The following is a 13835-nucleotide window of genomic DNA, read 5'->3' on the forward strand; positions in this document are numbered from 1 at the left end:
AGTGTTCAGGAGGGCGGGTTTGAGTCTGCGGCCCATGTTGGGGAAAGAGGGTGTTCCTCCGCTTCTCACTGGCATGGAGCTGTGGGTCCATCTCGGATTCTTGACCTCGTGCAGGTCTTCTCTGATCCACCTTGGCGGCTGCACTGTTTTCTAAGTGGAGCGCTTAAAAACAGCTCCAGTTGCCAGGCTCTTTCGCACTAACTCTGGCCCCAGTGGTTCGAATGCCTGCTGGGCCAGGAATTGCTAAGAATTCGTGCAAGCAGAGTGCTGGTTCATTTGCATGTCCTGACTCGCTAACCAACCGCACCTCCCCCCCCCCCCCCCATCAACGAGAGTGCGAATCGCATGCAATTCCGTCGTTTTACATAGAAATATTTCTGGAGAATCGTGCCCTAAGTGTTATCACGAGCAGGAATTGCCGGCAATGCAATTCAAATTTAATTGGTCCACTTAATGAGGCCGCATGGGTTTCTCGCGGCAAATATCTCGGCAGCTGATTTGCCGGGACCGTGCTCACCAGCATGCCTGCTTGTCAGTCTTCCCCGCGAACAAAGTCGAGCAGCACTTAAAACTGCACTTGCTCAGCCAACCCCAACCAGCTCGCAACAATGGCAGCGAGGAGACTGGCCCCAAGATTCGGGGACGCTGAACTGGGAAGGCCCCTGGACACAGTGGAGGCCAGGAGGGATGTCTGTTCGCCTGGGGTCCCGGAGGGTGAGCCACAAGGCAGCCAGTGGTGCCAGGGGTGAGGTGGCGGCAGCCATCAGTATGACTAAGAGGGCTGGTCAGCAGTCCAGGAAGAAGGTCAACACAAGTGAGTTGACACCAATGCCACTGCCCCTGCCTCCCCCTCCCCAAGGCAGCATTCACTCCCCCAACTCTCCAAATGACCCCCAGCCCTCCTCCCTTCCCTACCCCAACCGCATCTTCACACTCCTCTCCCACTTCTGAACCACACGTGTGGCTAACGATGCTCTCTGTCTTCTCAGGAAATGCTCCCCCACAATCGGCGGGAAAGGGCCAAGACTGGCGGTGGGGTTCGGGCAGCACGGTGTCGCAGTGGTTAGTGCTGCTGCCTACGGCTCTGAGAATCCGGGTTCGAATCCCGGCCCTAGGTCACTGTCCGTATGGAGTTTGCACATTCTCCCCGTGTCTGCGTGGGTCTCACCCCCACAAACCAAAAGCTGTGCAGGGTAGGTGGATTGGCCACGCTAAATTGTCCCTTAATTTGAAAAAATAATTGGTTACTCTAAATTTATAAGAAAAAAGACTGGCGGTGGGATTCCCCACCTCCTTTGACAAGAGGACCCTGGAGGTGACTGGTGTTGCCGAGGACAGATCGGTCACTCACGCGGCGGCTGGTGGATGTCGCAGAGGTGAGGATCCATCAGGCTCCACCCGGGCGACCTGTCAAATGTGAGTAGTTATTGCCTTACTGACTGACCCATCCCTCCCACTTACTCTTGTCCATTCTCCTCCAGCTGACGGCCCATCCCGGGTGGCCCCTTCTTCTGACTCCGAGAAGAACACCTCAGAGGAGTGCTCTGAGGAGACCCCTGTGGTTACGGCACACCTGTCATCCCCACCCTCCACCAGCGCAGACACACAGATTTCAGTGGGATATGTTCGTGGCCAGGCACCTGGGGCACAATCTGGTGAGCACCATACTGCTGATGATGCACATCAGGTGGAGGCAGGAACCCCAAGGCGAGACAGCAGTTGGCAGGCTGCTGGATCCCAGGAACCAACTGGGTCCCAACCTGATGCTGAGCCTCTGGAACAGGGTTACGCGGAGCTGATGGAGATGTTAGGCAGGAGCCAGGACATTTAGAGGGAGATGTCACTGTCACCCCAGCAGATCGATAGCCACTTGGGGGGGTCAGAGAGGCTACGGGGGCAGGAGTTGGCGCCGGCAATGAGTGGCACCGAGACCAACACTGCTAGAACATAGAACATAACAGTACAGGCCCTTCGGCCCTCGATGTTGCGCTGACCTGTGAAACCCCTCTAAAGCTAGGGTGGTGACCGAAGTGGAGAGCCTGGTGCATGACATTGGCACCATGAGTCAAGGTGTCACACAGTCGGAGACGGCCATGGCTGAGGGCCTCGGCAGAATGACCGCCCCGCTGGAGGGTGTCATTGTTGAGGTTCTGCGGGACATGTCTCACTCTCAGATGGGCATGGCTGAGGCACTGCAGGGCATGTCCCAGTGACTGAGGAGCATTGCTGAGGGCGTTGATATTATGGTGCGGACCATGGAGAACCGCCAGGGCTGGCAGAGCCAGTCGATGCAGGGACAGCTAAGGCGTACCAGCTGCCCCTCCATCCCACGGTGAACCCCAGGGGCCTATGGGCACCGATTGGGACGAAGGGACGCTGTGTGCCCTGGAGTGGCAACGGTGGCCAAAAGCTCCCCCCGGGTTCCACCCCTTTGATGAGACTGCACCTTGCAGGCAGCACATAGGACAGGGTGGCACGGCTGTGCATGTGCCGCCGACAAATGAGCCGGAGCCCTCCGGCCCCAGAGGACCCCTGCCCGGGGCATCGAGGGCCACGGGACGAGGTGAGCAGCTGGCTGCCTCCACCACTGATGTGCACCCTGGGGAAACACCAAGACATGGTGGTAAAGCTAGGACAGCCAAGCACGTTGAGGTTCACTGAGGGCACTGGGGTAGGGGGGGAGGCGGCACTATCGGGAATAGGGTATTGCACAGCACATTAAACAACTTTCGGCCTCGTCCCCCATTATGATGCCTCTGTCACTTTCTTCTGCAATGCGAGCTGACCCCTGGACCCTTTGCCCATCTCTCCAGGCATGTGTCAAGTGCTCACTTACCCTATTAGCAATAGCCTTCAGCCGCGCAGCCAGAGTCCTCAGTAGTCGGTGGGGGTTATGGGCGATTGGTGGGGCAGACGGGAAGGGACAAGGGTTGCCCCTGGAATGGGGTTGGGATCCAAGGGTTGGCACAGTGGTGCCGTGAGCGATTGACTCCCCCAGCGCCCCCGCACCCCCACGTCGGCCACCCCTGTGGATGGTCCCCCACCTCCCTGCCGAACACTGGGGTGGCAAGCCCAGCGCTCCCGGGCTCTTTGCCTGTCAGCAAAGATTGCTATTTACCTCCTTGGCTCCCCACACAAGCCCTCCCGCCAGGTTCACGCTTTTTAAAAGAAGTACAAATCGGCGCTAGCGTGACGACTTGATGGGGAGGCTGCTGGATATGGGGTTGCTCTCGTTGTTTGTATGGAAATGGGGCTTAAGTGGTGATAATTGGTTTCTCGCCTATGCTATGGCGAGATTCCGATTTCACCCACGGGAGTCGGCCGGTGGCACTGCAAACGGTTTGGCACCCGGTGTAGATCTTGTTTTTGTCCTCTCCCGCTACTCACCAACCTCGTCACGCTAGAGCAAGTAGCGAGGCCGGAGAATCGCGCCCAGCATCTCCCAAACATAGAATTTGGCGCACTATCCCTTCGAGGATTAATGCAGGGCTGATTGCCATTCCTAGAAAAAAACAACAGCCGTTTACAAGAAAAGGTAACTAAGCAATTTTAAAGAAGCTGGAAACCTCTTGACCCTGGTGGACTGCACACAAATGGGACCACATTGTGGTTTATGGCTCTGACAAAAAATGCCTTGGAAACTGTGCTTAAAAGTTGTGTTTGCTTTGAGAAGAACCACCAACTGCTGTGAAAAGAAGAAAGCAACCTTTGTGAATCAATATAAGCAGCTCCTAAGTTTCTCTATATGCTGGAACAGAGTACCTGCAATTGTTCCTCAAGTCCGCCTGCAAAGCAGTGCAAGAGTCATTGACTGTTCAGCAGATCAGTGTTGAGAGGACAATGTATAACACCATTTTAAGGACGCCACCATCTCTTCTTTTCCCTTGAATCATTAGCAGAATTTGTGTATTTTTATTTTTTTGTGCGTCTCTTCAGGTATCTCAAGACAGTAGTTAATATACTTCCATATTTCAGAGCGTGTTATTAAGCTTTGCCTTTCTATTTGACAAGGCTGGTTTTGTATTAAACTAATAAGTTTGTTGTACATTGAGAGAAGACTGGTTAATGTCTTTTATTCTGGGTAACGGTAGTGAAGGTAAACAATTGGCCATTTTGGTGAGTAAACTAATGGACTAGTGAGGCTAGTCATACTGTGCACTTTTCCCATCCTGGTTCTGACAGCCTACTCCAGCTCTTCGTTAATGATGATTAGATTTTTGTTTTGTGGTTCTGGGTCCCTTGAATGTAGAGGTGGGGAATTATTTACGTCGACTCTGCCAACCTTTCTATAACATTAAAGCCTTCAGTCTTCTGCCCAGAGAAAAAAAAACAAGTCCTATTAATCTTCACAGCACCAGGGTCCCAGGTTCGATTTGCGGCTTGGGTCACTGTCTGTGTGGAGTCTGCACGTTCTCCCCGTGTCTGCGTAGGTTTCCTCTGGGTGCTTTGGTTACCTCCCACACGTCCCGAAAGACGAGCTTGTTAGGTGAATTGGACATTCTCTATTCTCCCTCTGTGTACACGAAGAGGCGCCAGAGAGTGGCGCCAGGGGATGTTCACAATAACTTCATTGCAGTGTTAATGTAAGCCTACTTGTGACAATAATAAAGATTATTATTATTATTTTCTGAAAGGTTTAACCTTTTCTGATAGGCATAATCTCTCCATTCTGGTATTATTCTCTTAGAAATTCAGCCTCCCCGAACAGGCGCCGGAATGTGGCGACTAGGGGCTTTCACAGTAACTTCATTTGAAGCCTACTTGTGACAATAAGCGATTTTCATTTCATTCATTCATATATCCTCTCCAATCTTTTCACACAAGAGATCAGAATTGATCAGTATACTTATGTAATCTAACCAAGATTTAATGGAAAACTTTCTAAATGTAATTTCAGGCGGCATTGGCTGCGAATTTATTCCCGGCTCTGTCAGTGAGTTCCCCATCACAATGCAGCACGGTAGTGTAGTGGTTAGCACAATTGCTTCACAGCTCCAGGGTCCCAGGTTCGTTTCCCGGCTTGGGTCGCTGTCTGTGCAGAGTCTGCACGTTCTCCCCGTGTGTGCGTGTGGGTTTCCTCCGGGTGCTCCGGTTTCCTCCCACAGTCCAAAAATGTGGTTAGGTGGATTGGTCATGCTAAATTGCCCTTAGTGTCCAAAAGTGCCCTTAGTGTTGGGTGGGGTTACTGGGTTATGGAGATAGGGTGGAGGTGTAGGCTTTGGTCGGGTGCTGTTTCCAAGAGCCGGTGCAGACTCAATGGACCGAAGGGCCTCCTTCTGCACTGCAACTTCTATGAACCACACTTTAGCCAGTTATTTTGGGCACTGGGAAGTTTCGCTCCTGGCTATTTCACATTTCAAATTATTTTCATCACTGGGGAGCTGCACTCATTGACCAAACCAGCTCCTCAGATGATCAGGGCACAATCTTGAAAGGATGCCCCGATCTCCAAGTGAGCTTGAGGTCCCCCCCCAAACACATGGGTATTATCCCTCACCTCCCCACACCAGGGCACCCCGTTATGGAGTCATCGAGGGGACCCCCTTTTCAGCCCTTCCCATGCCCTCTTTCGGCCCCCCTCCTTCAGGTCCCCACCAACCGGAGGCCCCTTCATACCCCCCCATCCATCCTTTCGTGGACATGTCCCCCCTCAGACCCTGACCCTTGGCAGTGCCAGCCAGGCACCTTGGCATTGCCAGGGTGGCGGTGCCAAGTTGTCAGCCTGGCAGTGTCCAGGTGCCCGTGTGCCAGGGGAGAGTCAGGGAGCCACTCTGCCCTGTCCCTGGCCACCCAGGGGCCTCCAATGGCCTGGGGTGTCCCCCATGTTTGTGTGGACCAGTACTAATCGGCAACCGACTGGGGTCTTCCTGGGGAGGCCAATAGATGCCGGACACCATTTAGATCCAGGGTCAGCACGGTTAAGTGGGTGCAAAACTGGGTCCTGCCATTTTGGTGGGATACTAATTGAGGTGTCTCGTGAGACCTGGTTAGCATTGCTGCAAAAAAGGCATTTTTTGTTGAAGCTTTTTGTCTTCCACTCATCAGGATATTTGCAAGGATATAATGCAACGGAAAACAACAATTTATACTGTATGAGAAGAGAGTGCTGATTGGTTGGCAAGTGTACTCTGATTGGTAGAGGCTTTGGCATGGAGAATTCACCAGTTGATGGTGACTGACAATCAACTACAAAGCATTGTCTGAAATGTAAATCAAGCAGCTCGACTGATTTAACATTATGAGAATACTCGGGATTCCCTGATGCCCTTGAGAGGTCACTAGGGGCTCCGTGGCTTGAAAGATTTGGAATACCCCGATTTAGCAAGAGTTGCCCCATCGTGGAATGGCATCCAATGTTGAACACTGTTGAGTTTTGTAAGCATGGCTGATAGGGTACAGTCTGTATCTTGTCTGTGCTGTTTGATAGAATCCACAAATCTTTGGGAAGTATGGTCGACGTAACTAGCCGTAACTGGTACTGAAATTCATTTACTATATTATTCATTTGTGCTTAGGTTATTCATGAAGGCTCCGCCTTCTCAACCTTGCCTCAAATGTAAAAAGAATAACATCCATTTTGCATCTCCTATTGTATATACCTCCTTGATGAGCTCAGTTGCTGTCAATCAGCTGTAACACCATGGTCCCTCCTCCCATTTATCGTAGATGTTTCTCCTCCCACTTATCGTAGATGTTTCTATCATGTATATCTCATTTATGTTGTGCTTCCCTATCACTACAGTGTCTAGTCCTTTCCTTGATCATTCTTGACGTCAGTGATATCTCCAACTTAATATTAAGTGTGCTTATGGAACGAACCTCGTTCACATGTTTTACATGATGGAGGTGCCGGCGTTGGACTGGGGTGAGCACAGTAAGAAGTCTTACAACACCAGATTAAAGTCCAACAGGTTTGTTTCAAACACGAGCTTTCGGAGCACTGCTCCTTCCTCCGGTGAATGAAGAGGTATGTTCCAGAAACATTTATATGGACAAAGTCAGAGATGCCAGACAATGCTTGGAATGCGAGCATTTGCAGATAATCAAATCATTACAGATCCAGAGATAGGGGTAACCCCAAGTTAAAGAGGTGTGAATTGTCTCAAACCAGGACAGTTGGTAGGATTTTGCAAGTCCAATGGTGGGGGATGAATGTAATGCGACATGAATCCAAGATCCCGGTTGAGGCCGTACTCATCCGCACGCACGAGTACAGCCTCAACCGGGATCTTGGATTCATGTCGCATTACATTCACCCCCACCATCTGGCCTGGACTTGCAAAATCCTACCAACTGTCCTGGCTTGAGACAATTCACACCTCTTTAACCTGGGATTACGCCTATCTATGGATCTGTAATGATTTGATTACAGGGTCACTGTCTGCATGGAGTTTGCATATTCTCCCTGTGTTTCACCCCCACAACCCAAAGATGTGCAGGATAGGTGGATTGACCACGCTAAATCGCACCTTAATTGCAAAGAAAAATAATTGGGTACTCTAAATTTATTTTTAAAAAATTCTTGAAAGGTGAAAGTGCGCTCCTGTCACCCAACCACATTTTCGACTTTTAGAATTTAGATCTGCTAAGCTCACCATGTCACCTCAAGGTGACGAAGCTCAGCCACACAATTACTCCGGTGCTCAAAGTCCAATTTAAAGCATCTGTCACCCTTTAGTGCGGTCTATCGTGGAGACAAGGTTCTCTTTACAAAGTAGGAATGCAGTGCTGTGCATCCCTTCATCTGAGCACTCGCTGAGGTCACTGCTGTAAATTTCAAATGGTGATTTCTGGCGGACAATATAATCTTTGAGCATCCTCATCCTGGCACCAAGGATGTTAAGCCCTGGCACCCTCCTCTGTCTGAGTCCGATCTTCCCCAATAGTACAACCTCCCCACCAGCCCAGCTCCCCAGTTCAGGCCCAGCACTATAGCTTCTACTCCTGCTTGAGGCCAGGTCTTCCCCTTCCCCAGGGCAGCCCTAACCCTGCAGCCATTGAAAGCCAACCCTGACTTACCACTGGTCTGGTAGGTTGAGGCCTGCCTGTGAGACACCCTTGAAAGCGTGTGTGAAGCCTGACGTTGATTCTTGTGAGTGCCGCATGATGCTAGGTAAACGAAGGAACCTCGGCAACATGAGCAAAGTGCAGGTTGCCAGTTGCACATCGCTTATGTACTGTTGTGAAACACGTTGTTCTAATTGGACGCCAAAATGTCTGGATGATCCAGGGCGAGGGTGGGATGATTTTGGCAAGCAGAGCTTATAATGAGTTGCAAATGTGTAAAATTGATGTTCCGGATGTGCTATGACAGGAAACACGACTCGCCATTGTCAGCTGGAGCACACAATTGTGACCTGGCTTTGCGATGATGTAAAACCGATTTTTTTTTTTTTTTTAAATGTGTTCGTGGGACATGGGTGTCACTGGCAGGGCCAGCATTTACTGTCCATCCTGAAGGGCATTTAAGAGTCAACACTGTTGTGGATCTGGAGTCACATGAGGGCTAGACCAGGTAAGGATGACAGATTTCCTTCCCTAAAGGACATTAGTTTTTATGACAAGCGACAATGGTTGCATGGCCATCATTACACCTTTTAAATTCCAGATTTTTAAAAACTCAATTCAAATTTCACCATCTGCTGTGGTGGGGTTTGAACCTGGGTCTCCAGAGCATTATCCTGGGTCTCTGGATTACTAGTTCAACAATAATGCTGCTACGCCACTGTCTCCCGATATTTTCCACTCCACCCTGCCATATTGCCTGCCTTAAACGGGACTGGAATACCGTGCCCAGACTCAATTGGTTTAAATTTCAAACAATGCTTGGCAGTTAACCGTCAGTCATTATAAACTGGTGCTTTCTCCATGGCAATGCCTCTACCAATCAGAGCGTACTTACCAACCAATCGGCACCCTCTTCTCAAGCTGTATAAAGTTGTTGATTTCCCTTACATTTCATTCTTGCGAATGTTATGATGAGTGCAAGATTAAAAATTAATTTTTTTCCAGCAATGCTCAAGTTGTGTACTACCATACAACTATTTAGATCGATTTTGAATGAATAAGAATTCTGAATTTACTCTACCTGTCCAAGGTTCGCTTTATGAGCACCGATACTTCTTGCTTGAATTAATCCTTCTCTTCTTTCATTTCGATACACCTTGACTAACCCATTCCATTGTTTCAAATAGCTGTCCAACCTTTCTTTTAAATGTGCTGGAGATGAATTAGCAAAGAGAACAAATCAGCAAAATTGTTAAATTGCTTGGAGCCAGGGACATTCTCTACAGCATTTAAAGTAAAAGTCAGAGTTTAAGAGCAATCCCAATGCACAAGAGCACTCAAGACTTTTCCACCTCTGTCATTTGCTGGAGATGATTAATTTTTTTAAAAATGGACCAAACGTGGAAACATGTCAATAGCTTCAAGCATCAAAGCTGCAGGGAAAAAACAAGGACCATCTGCCACCAGCCTCTTGCTGAGCGATTTATCTGCCTTTTACTTTGGCCATATTGACATTGTCGGAAGGAAGATTGAAAGGAAGATTAAGAAGAAAAAAAATTATGCTTGTGGTCTATGGTCAATAGCTATGTGGTCTTCTCTGGCCTTTGGCCATTTTAAGGCACGAACAGTTAAAAAGTAGAACAGTTATCACTGTTAGGAAGCAAATAACCAATGTTTACATATATCTCTTCCCACATTTCAAAGTGCTTTAAATAAATCAGCGAATCTCACGCAGGAGGAAAATGACTAACAATAACGTGCATTTATATAGCACCTTTAACATATTTGATTTATTATTGTCACATGTATTAGTATACAGTGAAAAGTATTGTTTCTTGCATGCTGTACAAACAATGCATACCATACATAGGGAAGGAAGGAGAGACTGCAGAATATAATGTCACAGTTATAGCAAGGTGCAGAGAAAAGATCAACTTAATACGAGGTGTGTCCATTCAAACGTCTGATGGCAGAAGGGAAGAAGCTGTTCTTGAGTCGGTTGGCATGTGACATCAAACTTTGGATCTTTTTCCTGATGGAAGAAAGTGGAAGAGAGTATGTCCGGGGTGGGTGGGGTCCTTAATTATGCTGGCTGTCTTTCCGAGGCAGCGGGAATTGTAAACAGAGTCAATGGATGGGAGGCTGGTTTGCGTGATGGACTGGGCTACATTCACGACCTTTTGTAGTTTCCTGCGGTCTTGGGCAGAGCATGATCCATACCAAGCTGTGATACAACCAGAAAGAATGCTTTCTATGGTGCGTCTGTAGAAATTGGAGAGAGTTGTAGGTGACATGACAAATTTCCTTAGTCTTCTGAGAAAGTAGAGTCGTTGGTGGGCTCTCTTAACTATAGTGTCGGCATGGGGGACCAAGACAGGTTGTTGGCAATCTGGACACCTAAAAACTTGCTCTTGACCCTTCCTACTTCGTTCCCATTTTTGTAGACAGGGACATGTTCTCCACTACACTTTCTGAAGTCGATGACAATCTCCGTTGTTTTGTTGACATTGAGGGAGAGATTATTGTCATCGCACCAGTTCACCAGATTCTCCATCTCATTTGCTCTATCTCTATGAAAATGACCCCATGTGCTTTACAGAAACGTATATAATTTGACCATGAGGCACATTAGGACAGATGGCCAGAAGCTTGATTAGGGAGGCAGGTTTAAAGGCACATCATAAAGGAGTACAGAGAGGTGGAGGGTTTTGGGAGGCAAATCCAGGGAGACAGGGCCTTGGAAGCCAATGAGATGGTTTCCAGTGGTGGGAGTGACTGAAATCTGCGATGTTCAAGAGGATAGAACTGGAATGGCGCAGATATTTTGGAGGATTTTCAGCTGCAAGGGATTAAGAGATAGGGAGAATGAAGGTGGTGTAGGAACTTGAATTTTTAAATTAAGGCTCTGATTAACTGGGAGCCAGTGTAGATCATCAAGCACAAGGGCGATACTGAAATGGTCTTGGTGCATGGAGGATTTTGCAATAGGATTGGGAGAGGTAAAGAGTTTGTGCTTTCTGAAAGCATGAAGGAGATGACGGTACAGAAGGGGCCGTGGAGGAGGGTTTCCAGACAGCAGTTTAATGGCTGAAAGAATGACTACGCATGGTAAGAGAAGACCCATTGTAGATCTATTATAGAGGTATTTGATAAGAGGATGAAATTCTTTCAGTTAAATCACTGAGAAACAAGGAAGCAGCAAAGCTTAGACCGAGGCTGTGGCAACAAAGTGTTTTGAAGACACTAGCTGCATGTTTTCAATGATTTGTAATTTATGGAGGATTGAAGGAACCTGGCCCAAAACATAAAATATGTGACTTTAGATTATGAAGGCAGGGATAAGGGTTTTATTGACTGCAACAGGCAGCGAGGCAGAGGTGGGTAGTGTCGTGTAGGTGGGACAGAGTAATCTGGGTCTTAATAACACAACAGGGGTGCAGAGGGAGCACAGATTGATGTAGAGCCTGTCTTTTCAAAAATTCACTCTTGGGATGTGGGTGTCCCTGAAAAGGCTGTCAATTGTTGCCTATCCCGAACTACTCTCGAGAAGGTGGTGGCAAGTCTTCACATTAACCAGTAGTCAATATGGTGAAGGGGCACCCAAAATATTCAATCAGGAAGATAGGTACTTAGTGAGAAACTTCCATGAGATGGGTTTCCATGCATCTGCTGTCTGTGTCCTTCGAGGTGAATGTCATGGATTTGAGAGGTGTCGCCATTGAATCTTTGGTGAGTTGCTGCAGTGCGCCCTGCAGACAGAGCACCTTGCAGCTATGGTCTGCTGATAGTGGCGGGAGTAAGCCATTGCATGAACTGTCAATTGTGTGGACTGCTTTGTCTGGATAGTGTCAGAGACCTGGATGATTAGAGTTATACCCATTCAGGCAAATGGAGAAAATTCCATCAAACATCTGACTTGTCCCTTGTCAGTGGGTAGAGAACCAGTGGGCCAGGAAATGAGGTTCACGCCAGAATTCTCAGCCTTCAGCCTGCTCCTGCCATAGCATTTAAGTGGCCGATCTATCTGTTTCTTGTGAATGGCGACCACAAAGATATTTTGAGTGTGTGACTTGATGATGGAAATGTCACCCATTGAATGCCAAGGGAAGGCACGTAAATTCTCAGTTGTTGGAGATGGTTATTGCTGGTCATGTATGCAGCACAAATGTATTTTAGGACTTGGGTACCTAAGGGAAAGACTCTATTTTATTAATTCATGGGATGTGGGCATCACTGGGAAGATCAGCATTTGTTGGCCATCCCTAATTGCCCTTACGAAGGTGGTGATGAGTGGCCTTTTTGAACTGCTGCAGTCCATGTTGCGTAGGTACACCCACTGTGCTGTTAGGGAGGGAGTTCCAGGATTTTGATCCAGAGACAGTGAAGGAACAGCCGATATATTTAATAATAATAATCTTTTATTGTTACAAGTATGAAGTTACTGTGAAAAGCCCCTAGTCGCCACATTCCGGCGCCTGTTTGGGTAAACTGGAATTGAACCCGCGCTGTTGGCCTTGTTCTGCATTACAAACCAGCTGTCTAGCCTACTGAGCTAAATCAGCCTCTCCAGGGACACTCCATCCCAAGAGTGAATTTTTGAAAAGACAGGCTCTACATCAATCTGGTTCCAAGTCAGTGTGGTGAGTGACATCGAGGGGAACCTCCAGGTGGTGGTATTTCCCATGCACCTGCTTCTAGACGTATGGGTCATGGGTTTGGAAAGTGCTGTCTGAGGAGCCTTGCTGAGTTTCTGCAATATAACTTGTAGATGGTACACATGGCTGCCAATGTTTGTCGGTGGATGGAGTGAATGTTTGTGGAAGTTATGTAGACTGCTTTGTCCTGGAAGGCGTCAAGCTTATAGAGCGATGAGTGGAACTGCACTCATCTAAGCAATTTGAGGGCATTCCATCACACCCCTGATTTGTGTCTTGTAAATGGTGGAGAGGCTTTGGGGAGTCAGGAATGAGTTACTTGCTGGAGGATTCCTAGCCTTTGACCTGCTCTTGTAGTCACAATATCTATATGATTAGTCCAGTTAAGTTTCTGGTCAATGGTAACCCCCAGGATGTTAATAGAGAGAGATTCAGCAATGGTACTACCATTGAATGTTACTGGGTGATGGTTAGATTCTCCCTCGTTGAAGATGGTCATTGCCTGGCACTTATGTGCCGTGAATGTGACTTGTCACTTGTCAGCCCAAGCATGGATATTGTCCAGGTCTTGCTGCATTTGGACATGGACCGCTTTAGTATCTGAGGAGTCATAAATATTGTGCAGTCATCAGCGAACATCCCCACTTCTGAAGTAGTGGTGTTGTGATATTGTCACTGGATAGTAATCTGGAGAACCAGGGTAATCCTCTGGAGATCCACCACAGCAGATGGTGAAACTTGAATTCCATAAAAGCTTAATGGTGACCATGAAACCGTTGTCGTTTGTTGTAAAAATCCATCTGGTGCCCATTAGTGGAGGAAATCTCCTGTGCTTACCTGGTCTGGCCTACATGTGACACCAGATCCACAGCAATATGACTGACTCTTTTTTAAAAAAATAATTTTTATTGGAATTTTTTACAGAAAATATAAAAATATAACAACAAGTATAGCAACAAGCAGTAATATGCAACTAACAGCCCCATAACACCCACAATTCCCCCCAAACCGTAACATCACATGTATCACACTCCCCCCCCCCCACCCCAACAAGAGAACTTAACCATAAATTAAAATTAAACCCCCCCGGGTTGCTGCTGCTACTGTCCCAGTACCCTATCGTTGAGCCAAAAAGTCGAGGAAAGGTTGCCACCGTTTAAAGAACCCTTGTAC

At 48.0% G+C, this 13835-nt stretch overlaps 1 protein-coding gene across 2 annotated transcripts in view; it reads right to left on the reverse strand.

The window, feature by feature from the left end:
* The window catches only part of galnt7 (UDP-N-acetyl-alpha-D-galactosamine: polypeptide N-acetylgalactosaminyltransferase 7), a 169530-nt gene that overhangs the window by 30356 nt on the left and 125339 nt on the right, over positions 1-13835 (reverse strand). For both annotated transcript variants that reach the window (XM_038805793.1, XM_038805791.1), the window contains exon 4: positions 9089-9219. In XM_038805793.1, coding sequence (XP_038661721.1) covers positions 9089-9219 — 131 coding nt within the window. The remainder of the gene's footprint in view (positions 1-9088; positions 9220-13835) is intronic.

Source organism: Scyliorhinus canicula, chromosome 8, assembly GCF_902713615.1.
Source record: "Scyliorhinus canicula chromosome 8, sScyCan1.1, whole genome shotgun sequence".
NCBI classification, from domain to species: Eukaryota; Metazoa; Chordata; class Chondrichthyes; order Carcharhiniformes; family Scyliorhinidae; genus Scyliorhinus; species Scyliorhinus canicula.